Below are 18,251 nucleotides of genomic sequence, written 5' to 3'. Positions count from 1 at the left end.
AAGCCGTCTCTTCTCATGTTCATGTTCAAACCATGGTCTCTTTTTCCATTTTTTTAAACTATCTTTAAGTAGCTGTACAAAAGGGTTTCAATTCAACATGCCAGTCTGTGAGTACGATGCATCTTGATCAATGCCACCCCCTCCATTATTCTCCCCCATCCCTCCCTGCCCCACCCATCCACTCCAGTTACCTGGTTCCATTTTTGTTGGGGTTTTTTTGTTTGTTTTGTTGTTTTTTTTTGGCCAGTCCTGGGTTTGGACTCAGGACCTGAGCACTGTCCCTGGCTTCTTTTTGCTCAAGGCTAGCACTCTGCCACTTGAGCCACGGCGCCACTTCTGGCCATTTTCTATATATGTGGTGCTGGGGAATCGAACCCAGGGCTTCATGTATACGAGGCAAGCACTCTTGCCACTAGGCCATATTCCCAGCCCCTGGTTCCATTTTCACATATGGACAATGGACATTCAACCACCCTTCCTCTCTCCGTTTGTCTGCCGCTCCCTTCTTTGGATCTTCTCCCTATCCCCCTCCTCCCAACTGCACTTCTTTTGTCTTCCTGGTATTCATTTCTTTAAACTATAGGAGGAGTTAGACCATTGATATCCCCTTCTGTGTATTCGTACTTTAGTCAATTTGTTTCACTATATATGCCTTATGACCCTATGTATGTTTTCATGTATGTTCATAATTTACATCTACTTTCCATATCTGAGAGAAATTGTGCACTCTTTGTCTCTTTGAGCCTAAATTAGTTCACTTAACATAATTAACACCAGTTTTTTTTACAGTATCTCCTCTTTGTCCTCCTTCTGAGTATTGCTGAAATGTTACAGATAACTAGTCATCAGGGACCGAGTGAGATCAGGGTAGATTCTACATTGTATGAAGAGCTATTAATATTTTAAACACTGTCTACCCTTCTGGCACTGAGCTATTACATCACTGTTTATACAATAGAATTTGTCACTGATTGGAAGGGGTCAAATGTGTTAGCATTCCAGTCATGGAGTGGGAGACAGAATTTTATGAGGACAATTAACATATATAAAAATGTAGACTTTTTTTTAACATTGTTTCATATGTTTTAGATATTATCTGATCCTAAAATAACTACTTGATTAACCAATTTGTCTCCTAAGAAAAGTCTCTATGTAGGTCACGATGAGATCATTTGAAAAATCTACTCCTTTGAGAACTTTTAAACTAACACACACACAGTCTCATTTAAAAGAGTTGGAAGTGTCATTATATGGCCATTTTGGTTCTCAGAATTCAAAGCCTAGCTGGCTGGAATCATGTGCATGTGATAATTCTAGGCTACTCTCAATAAATAATACATGTCATTTCTGCTTCACTAGTCTGTCACTGACTGCTCTAAATGACTTTTAACGCAGGGCCCAGCCTTCTCTCCCAGAGTGCACTTCAGCTCAATTCCAAACCTGAAGGGTCTTTCCAGTATCCGGCCAGCTACCATAGCAACCAAACCCTGGCCCTGGGTGACACGGGCCCTACACAGCTCCCTGGCCGCAGCACTCAGGCCCGGGCTGCCGGGCAGAGCTTCAGCCAGGTATGTACCATTTGCTGGGTGGGGTTGGCCGTCGCCATGGGAACAGGTGGGGAGCAGGGATGTGTAGAGGACAGGGCCATTCGCCCTGCCTTTGTGTAGGTGTGTCCTTGAACTTACCAGAGACCCTCCTTCGGGCTGTGAGCGAAGGAATGACAAATTAAATACAATTGTAGAGTAACACTGTGTTTAGGAATCTCCGAGTTGGTCATTCACGCTCTATCTATTTTGTGTGTATTTACCTGCCTGAATATGCAAGTAGCCATCTACTTCTATATCTGTCTCTAGATGTGATGCAACCTGAACAGCCATTCTGTGTGTGTGTGTGTGTGTGTGTGTGTGTGTGTGTGTGTGTGAATTCACCTTGGAAAATGACTTATTCTTTCTCGTAAAAAAAAAAAAAATCCTGCAATTATTCTTGGGGGTTAATCCTATCAAGGGACGTGGTAGAAATGCATAATCAAGTACGTAAAACTGTTCTGTACAAAACTGTGGTTTAGAAATAGTTACACTTTGTCAAGTATGATTTTGAAAGGTGTCCTTAATTGTTTCTCTAAGGCTTGTGATTATTCTTACAGCTCACTGCTGTTGCACAAATTCATTAGATGCGGCTAACACCAGCCATGATGAAAAGGAGCCAAAGCTAACAGAGTGAGACGAGACAGAGAAAAGAGAATGAATGTGTGTGTGTGTGTGTGTGTGTGTGTGTGTGTGTGCGTGTGCGTGTCTGGTGTTTCATGATTAGGGTCACAAGGTATATTCATTCAGTCCCGGAGAGTTAAGATGTTGGATGGCTATCTATCTTTGATCAATGCTATCTTAAACTTATTATCAGCATAAATAACTTCTAATCGCTCTACTTTTGCTTTTGCTCCTGGAAAGGAAGCCAACAACCACCAAGTTGCTCTCTTAGTAGATGAGCTTAGTTTTATCTCTTATGCCTTTATCAGGCAGTGTCTCTGCCCAGAATCCTTAACCACCCCACAAATTATGCCTGGTTTTTGTTACCACCTGCACTGGTACTGGGCCTTGAACTCATAGCAGGCGCACATTTTTCATAGCCTTTTCTTGCTCAATGCAGATGGTGTACCACTTGAGCCACAGATCCCCTTTTGACTTACTCGTAGTTAATTGGAGAAAAGACACTCATGAACTTTTCTGCCCAGGCCAGCTTTGAACTGTGATCCTCAGATCTCAGTCCCCTGAGTATCTGGGATTACAGACATGAGCTACCAGCACCCAGCACAGTCACTAATGTCCTACTGCTGATCATCAGTAACTTTTTCAAACAAAACTGAAAGCCGCTTGAGGGTAGACTCTCAAGTTTTTATTGGTAGAACCCAGCAAGCCACATAGACCCAAGAAATGTCTGTAAGGTATAGATAGAATGGCCTGGTGAAGTCACTATGACATGTGAGATTATTTTCATTTCATATACTAATAATATTTATGTTAATATTATATAGTATCATAATACACAATATTATGTAATACTATATGATATGATTGCTGAAGAAGCTGAGACATTTCACTTCCATTATTAAAGTCATTGTGGTAGCAGTTATTTTTTAAACTATGACTGCTGTCTTCCAGCAACAACCTTGTCCACTTGTGCCTGTTTTACCTTTTTTCATACTGAGCTGTAGGATGGTGTGTAAATTGGAATGACAAACCATCCCATTGGAATGAAGGGCTTGCCACACTGAAATTGAATCAGGAGGCGTTGCTCATAGTCTAGATATCCAAGCTTCCAGAGGGAGTCGTCAGAGGTGCGGTTGGAAGGCATCCGTCAGTGTGTGTGGTCAGGATTGTCTTCCTGGGAGGAGAGTTACGATAGCACCCTCTGCGCATGTGTAGATGAATGAATCTGAATGTGGAAGCCAGGAGTACTGTGCTGTTCTGACACTCTCGGCTAGTAGAACACGACACGGTTGGATATCTGAACTCTTTAGCTGGATAGTCATTGGTTATTGATACTATGATCACCTGCAGCTCTGCTGTAACCTCAAAGACAGGTTCTGTTGAACACCTGTTTCATTGAACACATAGGACCTGTGACTTCAAAGTGGTGGTAAAGAAGGCTGAGGACAGGAAACCAGCATTCCCATCTCCACTCATTTCTGTCCATTCCTTACAGTAGCCTTGGGAGGACACATAGACACTACAACAATGCCCCCATTGTCCCATTAGCAAGCCGGTTTTTGGAGCCTGATAATTCATTCTTGGAAGCATTCTGAATGATAGTAAATCTCTCCTTCCAGGCTGGGTTCATTTTTTAGACTACCTTGTGGTCATAAAGTACTAGAGGAGCTAGGAAATTTGGCTAGCAAGTGAGTATGTTTAATCATCAGTCAACAGAAAAACATTATTATTTTGTTGAACACACATAATTCTCAAGTAAAGCAAATGATGGCAATTATAAAAGCTTATTATCTTAATTTCAATTTTTAACAACCCTCTAGTTAACCCACTATAATGTGTTGATAAGTCAGTTGTGTGACGGGCCTGGGATACATAATGAGCCTGTACTGCCTGCTTGAGCCAATCCCGGCATCCACCTACAAGTCACAAAAGTTGCTACCATATCCCTTACTGGGGATTCTTGAAATATGTTCTCTCCGTATTCTAAGCTGAAGACGACTTACAGAAGAGCAAGTGTGCACCCCTTGTCACCAGACCAACAAGCCATTGTTGTCCAGGAAGTGACATGAGTTGATTTATAGCTCATCTGTTCCCCTAGCCTGAGTATTATGGTTATCCAAGGTGAACACTCTCATCAAAGCCTCTCTCTAGAGACTGCTCTGTCCTTTGCATCTTCCTCCAAGTCAACACTCACCTCTATGCTGGCTGTAAAGAGTTTTGCTCCAAGTGGAGCTGTTCCTCCAGTCACTTTGTACACCTCTGGGTAATTCTTCAATGCATTCTAGATATTTATTGTATGTCCATTGGTGTCAGAAGCCTCTGTGTTTGACATTAAAGTTATATAGACGTAATCCCTGTCCACAGGGAACTTACGTTCTATACTCACGTATATATGTTGCACAGAGATAGGGACTCAAAAGAATCACACTGCAGGTACGACATATTAGAAGGTGGTGGTTTCTCTGGATTGGAAATGGACACAGAATAGGGAAAGCAGGGGCATCATCAGAAAATATGGGATATAGCACGTTATAGGACATCACCGAGGGACATTTGAGTGAGCACAGAAAGACAAAGAAAGAAAGGAGAGAACTGTACAGATGGTAAAGACTGTGCCCCTACAGGGCAGCCTAGCTTGTTCATCTAGCAACAGGAGGGTAGGGTGGCTAGAACAGAGTTGGGCATTTGTAAAGTGAGGGGACTTGGTCATTGTTAAGTTCTTATCTTTAACTCAATGGCATGCGAAGCCAGTAAAGACTTTTGAGTAGAATAAAAAGACAGCCTGCCTTACACGTCCAAAGCATTGTTCTGCAGTAGCATGTGTCCACACGTCCTATAATTAGTGGTATATAAGTTCCTTTCTTGCCATTAGGTTGTGTCAGTGCAACAGCAATAGCCATGCAAAATTCATGTCCGTTTCCCCAGTAAGTGGCCAGGCTTTCATCCAGTGTCCATCAGCTCCTCCAAGGCCAGCCAGACTCTCTTTAATTATATGGCATAGGCAGGTAGGTAGGGTAGAGATGAAGAACATTAGCTCTCCTCTGGGTTTTGCCTGCTTTCCCTCATGTAAAATTATTACAGATTATATAAAATGTCAAATAAAAACCCTCTGGCTTGGAAGAATCACTCTTGAAAGGTGAGTCTCTCCCCACGTCTAGATATAAAATATTCTGTCACCAGCAGCTCAAAGAAACAAAATATATGAGAGCTATGAAAGGAGACATCTGTAGACACAATGCTGAGTGAAAGTCATTTGCATGTCTTGCAGTAGAAATGAAGGGCGTGGAGAACGGCCATCCTCAGGAAACGGCCTGGCCTGCTACTTGCAAGAACCAGAGAATCCTATCGCAGTTCTCTGAACTAAAGCTATGCAATTGTGGGGAATCTGGGAAAGCAGTCAGCTTTCTTGAGACACAAAATTGCCAATTCTTTTTTATTTGGCCTACCTAGTTAATGTTGCGCTTACTTGTAGGTCTTGAAACTCCTCATTTATGTTATATCATAATTATAAACAGGCCATCTGCTCACTTCTTCCGGGGGCCAATGTGTTCCTTGGAACATTGGAGCATTGCTTTATTGGAGAATGCTTGCATCTTCGTTAGATGCAAAGGACCAGGAGTCAGGGTGCCCTGTGCGTAGTGCTAGGGTAGAGCATAGAGTTGCATCGGGTACAAAAGAAGAGTAAATTCCAACTTGTATTGGATTCTTATCGTATTCACCTCTGTTGTGTAGATCAGTAGTGATTGCGTTGATCCCTGCTGTACTGGTCATGGGATACATTTGATGCTTATTGTGTTCACCTCTGTTGTGTAGATCAGTAGTGATTGCGTTGATCCCTGCTGTACTGGTCATGGGATGCATTTGATGCTTATTGTGTTCACCTCTGTTGTGTTGATCCATAGTGTTCGCGTTGATCCCTGCTGTACTGATCATGGAACGCAAAGGACTAAGGACAAGTACGATGATGTCACCCCTGTGTGTTTGATTATAAAAGAAGTTGTCTTTAGGAAAGCATTTTCAAGTGAACGCACACAGTCACAGAGATCGATTTAGGATAGAATGCATGCATCATGCATCATTCAGAGAAGAAGTTATATCAGTATATGTATTTTCCTTGGCATGTTTGTGGGAAATTGGCAGAGCCTGTTTTTCAGATAGCTTTAAGATGATTGCCTATTGTAAATCCTTACGCCTTGCTTTGCTTTAAAATCTTCTCTTTTATCTTTCTGGTATAAGCATATTTAATCTAGCTCTAACAATTCAGGCATTTCTCATTGCAGAGAAATTATGTTTGTGTTATACTATAACATTTTGTCTCCTGTGCAAATATTTAGATTATTAAAATTATACCAAATTAGCTTTAGGCTGCAATGAAAGAGATACAAAGTGCGTTTTTGCCAGGACTTACTTAACAGTTGCCATCAAGAAATTCCTCCTGCTAAGGGTGGCAGAGCACAAGTCTGTAACCCTAGCTCCCTGTGAGGTAGACGCAGGAGGAGCTTCAGTTCAAAGGCAGACCAGGAAAAGTAAATGAGACCATATCTTAAAACCGAAATGGCAAAAATTATAGATCACGTGGTAGATCACTGTCTTCTGCTCCTATTGGAGGAAATGAGAAAAACAAGAAGAAGGGAGAGAAAGGATGGAAAGGAAAGAAGGAAAGACAGGAAGGGAGGGAGGAAGGAGGGAAGAAGGAAGAAGAGAAGACGACCATGGCTTTCTATTATCTAATCTCGTTTTTTCCTGTGGGGGAGATTATAGAAATGGCCCTATATAAAAAAATTAATAGAATAGTTGCAAGTGATGAGTCTAATAGCATTTTGATTCAAAGGAGGCTAAAAGAAAGGAAAAAAAATCCCCACCCAAGATTGCAAATATAAACGACATATTTGTAGACCATGCCATATTTGCAGACTTGGGAAAATGGATATAATGTATCTCCTACTTTCAGTAGCAAGAATGATTCTCCTTCCCTCTCTCTCTTCTTTCCTCATTGCTTTCTTTCCCCTCTGTCCCTTCCTTCTTGTACCCCTCTCTCTCTCTCCCCTTCTCCATAATTTGAGCACCTTGGGCAAAGAAGGAGCAGTGAAGATGATCTCCATTACTATCCACAGGGTGGAAGTTCCTTGTCCTCATGGCTTTTTGAGATGGTCTTGCAAGGGGGAAGGAATCCTGTCCAGGGGCTTGGTTATCCAGTGAGTTCAGGGCCCCACCTTTCAGTGGCTGTGGGATCACACCAGCAGGGAAGCCCATCCTTTGTTTCCTCATTGAGGGAGGCCACCCTAGCCATAGAGGCTGTAGGGACAAGGTGGGAATGGTGTGCAGACCCTGATGCTACTCTTTGTTTATATACTAGTTTCTTGTTGGTGGTGGTGGTCTTTTTTTAAACAAAGTCAAAGCCCCTGAAGGAGATCACACTAGACCAGCATTTAATGCTTTTATTTCTCTTTCCACAATCAAATCTTTCTCACAGTAGCCAACAGTTGTTTTTCTTGAAATAGAGTGTTATTCCTTCTAAAGACAATCACAAAGGAGAAGTTACCTAAATCTTGTGAGCAATAGTCATCTTGCTACAACAAAATCATCCGATTGCAGAGAATAAACAAAGGAGACACACTTTATTTGAGACTGTAGGTTTCCAAATAGGAACATTGTAGGTAATGCCTGAATAGGATTGTTTTACATTATGGAACTGGTGATTTCTCATTTCAAAATCATGAGAGTATATGGCCTGATCCATATTTGCACTCACGCTGAAAACATTAGAGAAACTTATACTAAGGAAGAAAAACAATTTCTCAAAAGTCGCAATTAACAGCACAACGATGACATTATAAAATGTCCTCACTGGGTTGTCGTACCAGAAATCCCCTTCTTCAAAGAGGTCATCATGATGAACTCCCTTTTATCCGGGACTTCGCCACTTGCTGGATGTGTCAATAGTTGCTTGTACCTTGTCACAGCTGTGTCACTACATTAGCCTCTCCTGTTGAGAGAGGATTTCTTCAATCACCAGCCTGACTCCTTCCTGGCCCAGTTCAGGGGCCCTTTCCTGTGACTCCCCTGAGGCCCGGCTGGTATAGCTGGCAAGCACCGCCTGCCTTTGAAATGCACTCTCCAGCCTTTTCCTTCATGACCCTGTACTTGCTCAGAAGCACTTCTGTGAACGGGGACGTTAGCCACCACTGGCCATGGCTGTCTTCAAAGGGGGACACTGTGAGCATTGGGATACCTGTGTGTTGTGACCACAGGAAAGGGGCAGGGATGAGCAGAGACGTGAGAGAACAGACTGCCAATGGCCAGTCACTAAGAGCACCTTTTGACAAGCCCCCAGCCAGGGCTCTAGTGTGCCATTCTTGATGTCTTTGGCCTGGCTGCCCGGCATTCAGGACAAATCTCCCTTCTATTCACAGCTGAGGGCTTGCTGACTACAACTTCAGGAATCTTGGCAACTCTGAAAGGCCTTCCTAGGACTGCCCAGATATCACCAGGGACCTACTGTAAAAGAGGTGCTTTGCTTAGTGACATGGCTTACTCAACCCTTAACTACAGGCCATGAGTCCTGAGCCTGCCTGCCTCTCAAGCCCCTTGTTAACTGACTGTAAGCATTAGTGGTTCTTTCTCTTTTTGCTTCATTTGGTTGTACCTCCAAATCCCCAAAGAACGTGCATTAACTAATTTACCAGACTCCCAAGAATCTCCCCCCACGCCTTCTCCACCCTCCAGTGCCCTGGATAGAAGATGCAGCAGGAGGGTCGGGAAGCAGCTGTGTGTCCTGTGTTCTGATCTAAAAAAAATACCTTATTCTCACGGGCTCCTTCTTCCCCCCAAAAGAACAGTGATGTGTGTGAGCCAGAGACAAACACAAACACAAAGGCAACAGTGACAGCGCTCCAAAGATAGGTCCAGAGCAAAACACTTCATTGAAGGGAACTGCCTAGTCCGTCCCCTTGCGGAGCGCGTACCTCATTCATCCATGGAAAACGGTTGTGGACTTCGCCAGGGAATTGGTGCCCAGAGGCAGCCGCAATGGCAGTTGGGAATACTGTGTGTGGTGCCTAGCTTCTCCCACACCCGGAAAACACACTCGCCCCTTTAACAGTTTTATAAAATAGGTACAAATGCATCCCACAATTTTACAAGAAGCCTCAATCTACCTCCAAGTATACATACACACACACATAGAATATAAAAATCACAACTGTACTATATCCCAAACTCGACTCACATACAAATACATATCTAGCTCATTGAACACTAAGGAATGCACACTAAGAAATGTTTGCTTAGTGGCTTGTCAGATGGTAGAGGACTCACATTAGTCATAGATAGAAACTATGTGTGTGCATATATATATATATTTCCTGGCATTTTACCACACAGCTCGGTTTGGAAAGCCCAGAACAGTTCCTGGTCAAGAAGCTCTTTGGATGAAAGTTGATTGTTGCCCTGGGGTCAGGGAAATACAGAGTTCTCTACAAACATACACATAGTGTCTGTCTCTGTCTCTGTCTCTGTCTCTGTCTCTCTCATTGCCAAAGCCTGGACCACTTTTGTGGTTTTTGTGTTGGTCCTGGGGCTTGAACTCAGTGTCTGAGTGTGTCCCCCCTTTTTCCCCCACTCTGGCTGATGTTCTACCACTTGAGCCATAGTTCCACTTCCGTATTTTTATTTTTTGAAATTTTTTTTTTTGGCCAGTCGTGGGCCTTGGACTCAGGGCCTGAGCACTGTCCCTGGCTTCTTTTTGCTCAAGGCTAGCACTCTAACACTTGAGCCACAGCGCCGCTTCTGGCCGTTTTCTGTATATGTGGTGCTGGGGAATCGAACCTAGGGCCTCGTGTATCCGAGGCAGGCACTCTTGCCACTAGGCTATATTCCCAGCCCCATATTTTTTGAAATTTTTAATGTTGGTGTTTATTTAGGAATAAGCGTCTCATGGACTTTGCGGCTCAGGCTAGCTATAAACAGCGATTCTGAGATCTCAGCTTCCTGAGTAGCTAGGATTCTCACTACTGAGATTCGGAGCCACTGCTAGCCTGCCATTTTTATTTTATGTTACGTGCCGGTACTAGGGATCTGAACTCAGGGCCTGGCATTCTTGCTTAGTTCTTCTGTTCCAGTCGGGTGCTCTCCCAAGGGAGCCACAGCTCCCCTGCTGATCCAGCCTTGTTAGCGGGGCCTTCTCTCTTTCCACACCTACTCCTGTAGTCCCTTCTATGAATCCAGCCCTATTCTGCTTCCTGGAGACACATCATTGAAGGACATCTTCCCTTCACTCCCCGTGTGGAGTAAGATGTAGAGTGAGGAAAGTAGATTCAATATGCACATCACATGTAAATAGTATGTATATAAATATGTATCCCAGAGACAGCGCGGATGCTGTGTGAGCTCACAGACGGAAGTGCCCAGCCTAGCATTGGATACTGGCCATCCCCAAAGGGTGGAGAGGCCTAATGGAAACTTAATAGCTACCACACATGCTCCCCACCCGCATTCTCCTTCCCAATGCTCTCTTAGCAGCTTCTCTCCATCCGTGTACCCGCTATACAATCTGCCCCCTAGCACCAGGAAAACCTCTCTACACCCCTGCTCCCCTGGGAGAGCCCGGGGGGCCTGGGACAACTCCTGCCCAAAGAGACTGGCCAAGCAGTGATTTCATTTGAATGCAGAGGTGTCTCTGGACAAGGTTCCAGGAAAGTGCGGGGTGGGGGTGGGGGGAGCTAGAGAAGAGGGAAGAGGGGAGAAGGGAGAGCAGGGGAGCTCTTAAGAGGGAGCTAGAGAAGGGGGGTGGGACAGAATCTGAGGGATCTGAAAGCCAGGGTTCACAATCCCCCCAAAGGGAGGCTTTGGGTTAAAGCTTTTCATTTTGCGATTGCTCTCATTCCTCTCGAGTGGTGGGGCGTGGGGTGGAGGGTGGGGTGGAGGGTGGTGGTGGGGGGAAGCAGGTTTCCTTCTCTCCTTCATTTCCCCTCCCTCTGTTTCCACTTTTCTTGGCAGGGTACATTCTAGGAGGTCTATATAAATAATAATAATAATAATAATAAAGAATAATCTTGATATCCTCCAGATGCGTGCGCAGCTTGGCCGACTCTGGAAGTTGTGGGTGCATCTGGTCAACTCTTGGGGCGCTGTGAGTGTGTGTGCGCGTGTGTGTGCGCGTGTGTGAGTGTGTGTGCGTGTGTGTGCACACCCTGCACTTTTTTCTTCTTCTCCGTTTGAACTTCTCAGATGGAGAAGGCATCCTCTGTACGGAGGTGAGGGGTGTGCCGGGGGGGGGGGGCGGTCTTTTACAAATGCTCTTTGGATGCTGGGTCCAGAAGCATCTCAGCGGGCGTCCGGGAGGCCCCCCCCCGGGGGGAACCACGCGGGGTGGGGGTAGGCCGCGGGTTCGAGTCTCCCCGCCCGCCATGCGCTCCCCGCCCCTCCCCGTCCCTCCCCGCTAAGCGCGCGTGTTGTCTCCTCTCCCCCCCCCCTCCGCCCTTCTCCCGGGCACAGGGCACCACGAGCCGCGCCGCCGCCGCCGCCGCCGGGCACCTGCCGGGCGCCGACCCCGCGCCCCCGCCGCCGCCGCCGCCGCGGGAGCCGTTCGCGCCCAGCCTGGGCAGCGCCTTCCACCTGCCGGACGCGCCCCCCGCCGCCGCCGCCGCCGCCGCGCTCTACTACTCGAGCTCCACGCTGCCCGCGCCCCCGCGCGGCGGCTCCCCGCTGGCCGCCGCGGCCCCGGGCGGCTCGCCCACCAAGCTGCAGCGCGGGGGCTCGGCCCCCGAGGGCGCCGCCTACGCCGCCCCGCGCGGCTCCTCGCCCAAGCAGTCGCCCAGCCGCCTGGCCAAGTCCTACAGCACCAGCTCGCCCATCAACATCGTCGTGTCCTCGGCCGGCCTGTCCCCGATCCGCGTGACCTCGCCCCCCACCGTGCAGTCCACCCTCTCCTCCTCGCCCATCCACCAGCTCAGCTCCACCATCGGCACCTACGCCACCCTGTCGCCCACCAAGCGCCTGGTCCACGCCGCCGAGCCCTACGGCAAGCACTCGCAGGAGCTCTACGCCACCGCCACCCTCCAGAGGCCGGGCAGCCTGGCGGGTAAGGGCCGCGCGCGCGCGCGGGGGGACGGGGACCGGGGGGGGGGGGGGACCGGGGCGCCGCGGGCGGGCGGGCGGAGGGCGCGGGCTGCGCCCACCCGCCGGCCCAGGCGCCGGCCAAGGCCACCCCGCTGGCTTGCTGGCTAGCAGCGGGCCCCGGGGCGGGGGGCGACCTGTGAGGGGCAGGACGAGGAGAAAAGGGGGGGGCTCCCCCCAGCCGCTGCGCCCTTCGCCAAGGTGCCCCCCACTTAGTCCTCTTTGAGAGTCACAGGGTCTCTCTGCCTCTCTCTTTAACTGTCTCTGTCTCTCCCTCTCTCCCTCCATCTCCTTCTCTCTCTCCCTCTAACTCTCTCTCCAACTCTCTCCCTCTCCTTCTCTCTCCCTCTCTCTCTCTCCCTCTCTCCCTCCCTCTCCTTCTCTCTCTCCCTCTAACTCTCTCTCTCCAACTCTCTCCCTCTCCTTCTCTCTCCCTCTCTCTCTCCCTCTCTCCCTCTCTCTCTCCCTCTCTCCCTCCCTCTCCTTCTCTCTCTCCCTCTAACTCTCTCTCTCCAACTCTCTCCCTCTCCCTCTAACTCTCTCTCCTCTCCCTCTCTCTCCCTCTAACTCTCTCCCTCTCCCTCTCTCTCCCTCTAACTCTCTCCCTCTCCCTCTCTCTCCTTCCCCCCCTCTCTCTCTCTAACTCTCTCCCTCTCCCCCCTCTCTAAGCCTCTCCCTCTCCCGGTCTCTCTAAGTCTCTCCCTCTTCCTCTCTCCCTCTCTCCCTCCCCCTCTCTCTCTAACTCTCTCTCTCTCTCCCCAAAAAACCGTGGCAATAAGTCAAGTGCCATCCACAGTCACAGACACCTGTTGCTTGCACGCATCCAGAAAGCCAGTAGCACTGGCAGTGTGTACAGGGTCGTTGCGCGTGTCAGGGAAAAGGGAGGGACGGGCTCCCATCAATCACCCCCGCAGCTTGAGTTAGATTTCAGTAGCTTTGGGGAAAGTAACCTCTGGTGAGTTTGTCAGCAGTTTTATTACCAGGAGGGAGGGAGTTGCCTGGGGAAAGGAAAACTGCCTTTCCCAGCCCTTCTTGCAAAAGAAAAAAAATTTAAAAAAGGTGACTTTCCGTCGTAGTAGGTGGCTGTGCCCATCAAACACCAGGCTGAGCTGGAGACTGTGCTGCAAGGCACCATATGCCGCTTTATACACCAGGCACTGTGATCGCAAGACGAATGCTTTGTCCCCTAAAACACCTGACAAGTAATGGGAATTTATTGCCGATTTTTTTTCCTTATAGAAGTATTTGGTAATTGTGTCACTCGAGTAACAGATGCTGTGTTCATATGTTTCCTTTCTTGACACAAATAGATGGACTGTGAAGATAAATAGGATTAAAAAAGGAACTTGTTGCAGGCACGGGGCAGGTGGCCAAGGGCTGCTTTAATTCAGCACAGTAATTGCCAGCACGGCCTGGCCTGGCCTAGCAGGACGCAGGCTGGGATTGGCTGCCCACAAAATTATGCTAGGTATGCTTACGGAACTGAAAACCACCTCTTGCTTGTGCCTCTCCCTGTATACCAAGCGAGTGCCAAAATGTCTTGAATGTAAGGACTCAGAACTGGCGAGAACCTAGGCACCAAACCCTTGTAAGCAAAACAAATGACCAGATGGGGTCAGAGAAGTGGGAAATGGTGTCACTGTGATGGACTCGACTCCTGCCACCCCATCAGGCAGCCCAGCTACCATGGGTATTTGTGTGTGTGTGCGTGTGTGTGCGTGTGTGTGTTGCACTGCTTTCACATTAGGGAACTTGGGGGTGGGGTTGAATATATTTGGGTCTTGAGGAGAGATTGAGGGAGTGGGAAAAGAGTAGCCAAGTGCCCCCATAACTCTTAATTTCATTGACCAGGAAGGAGCTCAAAAGTAAATGCGTTGTGCAAATAGCTTGTGCTCTATTGTCTGCAACAGATGTTTCAAAGGATATGATGTATGCATGTGTACACGTGTGTGTGTGTGTCTGCTTTCCTGACCTAAAAGAGAACTCCAGCTGACCAGTAGGCTCCCAGTGTCTTCCCTTCCCTTCCTGCTTCAATGGTTTTATGGTTTTTCTGGCCCTATCTTTGTGCTGCTTGGTGTGGAAAATAATTCATGTACCACCAAAGAGTTAAGATGCCCATGTTTATTAGTTTAGCATGCATGTTTTAAAATATTCATGTAAGGATTTGTCATGCAGATTGCTAGGGGTGGTTTGAGTTGGCGATGATGTACTTGAGTTTGCAATGATATTATAGGCACTTGCTTTGCATAAGATTGTTTTGTCCCACATTGTGGCCCAGAAGCAATATGGAAGATAGACTCTTGATTGTTTTTCCTGTGGAGAGCTTCCACATTCCTTGCGCAATCCTGTGTGCTCTACACCATTCCAGGTGCCCTAAAGTTTGCAGCTACCTGGCTTGCTAGTAGAGAGAACACAATTATATGTCAGGATTGCGAAATAGCTTTTGGATTTGGGGAGTTGTGATTTGGGAGATCTATCATTGGCAGCTAAAATGTGTGACTGCGAGGGAGATGAGAACTTTTCCTAATTTCATATCTCACAATTACTTGCCCTGTATTCCTGATGTACCGCCACTGCTTTACATCTTGGAGTGCAATATCAACCCAACTTCCCTGTCTTGTTTCAAATGGAGAAGACAGAAAATCATGAAAATCAGTGCTTACTCTAGGGTGGCCAGGGAAGACTAATTAAAAGATGAATTTTGAGTCATTCCTGAAGAGCCGAGCCTACTGGCCCTATGCATATCTGAGGCAAGAGTGTTCTGAGTAGAAAGAAATGTAAGTTCCAAGGCTCAAAGAGGAGAGTGTGGGTCTGATAAGTTTGCAACACAGCAAAGAAGCCAAAGGGACCAAGGGCAAAGACATGACTGATATGGGTTTTCAGTGCATTGGCAGTTGGGAGGCAGTTGAAGGCCAGATAAGGAAATCAGATTGTTAAGTCTTGATGAGGACTAAAAGTGCTGGTTTTACTATGCCAATGGGAGTCGTTAACAATTGAAGGAGAGAATGACTCAATCTGACTTAAATTATGACAGGATGACTATGGCTTCCACATTGGAATAGACTTGGGATCAAAGGCAAAAGCAAGAATGTGATTGTAATAATCGTAAGCAAGAGGTGATGATGGCCCAAGATTCTTGCATCCAAGGTGGTGAAAATCTGTAGAATTCTAGACGTGTGTCTGTGGTCTGGGCAATGGGGTTTTCTCATGATGATGGTAAGAGAAAGAGAATTCTAGTATCTCACCAACCTACCACCTGGAGAACAGAGTTATGCTGACTGAGGCAGAGCAGGCTGCTAATGAATTGGGCAGATGTAGAATGCTAATCACTTCTAAGACTTGGATTCAGGACTTGTGTCTAGCTATCAGAATGAAACAGCACAAAGTCAAGAGGTAAATACAAAGGTTAGAATTTTTCTCAAGAAGTGTATTAGGTTGAGCTGCATATTCATTTTAATTTCTGGAAATTAAAAGTTCTGCCACAGGGCTTCAGGATACTTGGCTAGGAAATGCACATACGTATCTATGGCCTGGAACCCATGTCTCTCTCACACCTGTAATGCCAGCTACTCAGGAGGCTGAGTCCAGGAGGATCAAACTTCAGAGCCAGCCCAGGCAGAAAAGTCTGTGAGATTCAATCTCCAGGTAATCAGGAAAATGTAGGACTAGAGGCATATCTCAAGTGGTGGACCATTGGCTATGAAAACCAAGTGGAAGTTGAGGCCCTGAGTTTAAGATACACACACACACACACACACACACACACACACACACACACACACACATACTAGAAGAATATTCATACACTCCACTAGGTCTACATGGTAGACAAACTAAAAAGGCTGGCCACGGATTTCAGAATTCTAACTTCATACTACAATCCAAATTCAAAGTGTGATTTCTCAGATGTTTAGTCGTGGGAGTCTAAAGACCTCATAGTTTTCTTTTTCTTCTTTAAATTGTATTTCTTCTCACTGTGCAGTACTACTGAGTGGAGAGCAGCTCTGTTTTGTTGGAGCTCCTCAGTATTAGATTGGTCACCTACCTGCTTGGAATTCTTCCTAACTAGGGAGAGAGATGTCAACTACTACACACTAGCTTGATGTAAATAAGGTAATATTGTAGACATAAATAAGGAACATATATAAAGTCCTTACACTTTTCTGGCCTAGTAGAAGTTGACTTGTGTTGTTGAGCAATACAAATCGCGTGACTTTGGATATTCAGGGGAATTCATCTGGTTTTACTGTAGACATAAAACAGGTCACTGAGTTACAAAGCATGCCAATTTCTGTGGTGAGAAAACAAAGATAGGCGAGATGTGATCTCAGTGTTCAAAAAGATGCAATTTCAATGTGTACAGAGGTCACTTTACATTCATACAACGATACCACATGACGTGCAAAGAGTGGACCCCAGAGTGCAGGCCTTGTAGAGTGATCTTCACAGCACGTGGCAGGCATGGTCATAGCTGTGTGTTCAGAACTGTTGTGGGAGCTATGTGGACATAAAAAGCACACGCGAGTGGGAAACAGGAGTCATTCGTTCCACTAGGCTTTCTCTACTCCCAGACGCGATGATTACACGTTTCCCCCACTTGTTTTGTAATCAGAGAATTCACCAATGATCACTTACAAATAGGAGAGGAAGAAGGAAGAATAAATGCTATCACCTACTTTATACATTATTCTTCCAACTACAAAGGTGCTTGATTTCCTTTTTTATAAAGAGCCAAATGTATTCGTTTTAGTGAACAAGTGTATTAAATATTAATGACAAAATTATGTTCAGAAAATTTTGCACTACAAAATATTTCCTAGGTGCCAGCCAGGTATTTTGCAATCTCTACCCATCTGGTCTCCAACAGCTCAATGATGGAGGTGCAGATTTTACCCCATCCTGCGGATTGCAAAGCCGAGGCTTAGCAATGCTACACTCCTTGTCTACAGTCCTCTGTCTAGAGATGGCCAGGGTGTGACTTGAACCCAGACCCTTAGAGAACATCTATCATCTCAAATATGTGTGATGCATGCCTAGGAGCCTATTTTGGTATTCGTGAAGAAAAATAGCAAGAATGTTAAACTGCAGTGAATGTTTTTAACTTATTTAGATATCTGGTAATTTTGAAAACAGAAAAAAAAAAAGAATCTCAATAATTTATTGACAGTTTGACTGTGATTATGCCAGGAGCAATTTTGGTTTCCTTTTGTAAAGAAAATAACATGATCCTTTAATTTTCCAAGTTTAGAACAAAATGAATCCTGTTGGACACAGAAATCTGGGTTGTAAATATGTATTAAAGTTGTCAAACATCAGAAGCTTACTCTGAGTCCTCAGTGAAATGGACATTCCTAACCAATGATTTCCATTAAAATTAACCTAGTATGGAAAGTTATGGGTCAAGGCATGTCCAGACCATGCTCCAGCCAGCGGACCCCGTAGCCTGGGGATACTAGAGTGGACCCTGCAGTGCGGTCTCTGGATTCTATTTGGAGATTTCAGATCCATTGCCCTCCTTCTCAGGGCTTCCAGGCAATGTACTTGCTGTGGAAAGGAGAGAGAAGAGTCTGACGCAGGGTGAGATCCTTGCAGCGTCTTCTGCGAGGTTCTCGAGTTGCTGGTCCCTCGCTCTGGTAATGAGATAGTCTGCTTAGCACCTAGCCCCTGGGATGTTCTTGAAGGGAGTAGGAAGCCGGCTCTCTCTACTCCCTTCCGTTTCATGATCTGATGCTGAGCGTTTCCCGCCAGTGGGCAAGCACTTGGACCATTCTGTCATCCAAGCAACAGACATGCCACCAACACTTTAAAAAAAAAACACATATTTTTAATTTTCTTTAGTTAGTTGTACGAAGGAGTTGCCATTCAATGGGGCAGTTTATGAATATAGTACCTCTTGATCAATGTCACCCCTTTCAATATTCTCACCCA

General features: G+C 46.2%; 1 protein-coding gene across 2 annotated transcripts in view; it reads left to right on the top strand.

The window, feature by feature from the left end:
- Positions 1-18,251, top strand: part of Ctnnd2 (catenin delta 2) — a 716,561-nt gene that overhangs the window by 403,384 nt on the left and 294,926 nt on the right. For both annotated transcript variants that reach the window (XM_048368208.1, XM_048368209.1), the window contains exons 6-7: positions 1,396-1,568; positions 11,703-12,288. In XM_048368208.1, the coding sequence (XP_048224165.1) occupies positions 1,396-1,568; positions 11,703-12,288 (759 nt within the window). The remainder of the gene's footprint in view (positions 1-1,395; positions 1,569-11,702; positions 12,289-18,251) is intronic.

The sequence above is a fragment of the Perognathus longimembris genome, chromosome 19 (assembly GCF_023159225.1).
Source record: "Perognathus longimembris pacificus isolate PPM17 chromosome 19, ASM2315922v1, whole genome shotgun sequence".
In the NCBI taxonomy this organism is placed as follows: Eukaryota; Metazoa; Chordata; class Mammalia; order Rodentia; family Heteromyidae; genus Perognathus; species Perognathus longimembris.
Note: the sequence above shows the minus strand (reverse complement) of the source record. Positions and strands in the feature narration are given on the sequence as shown.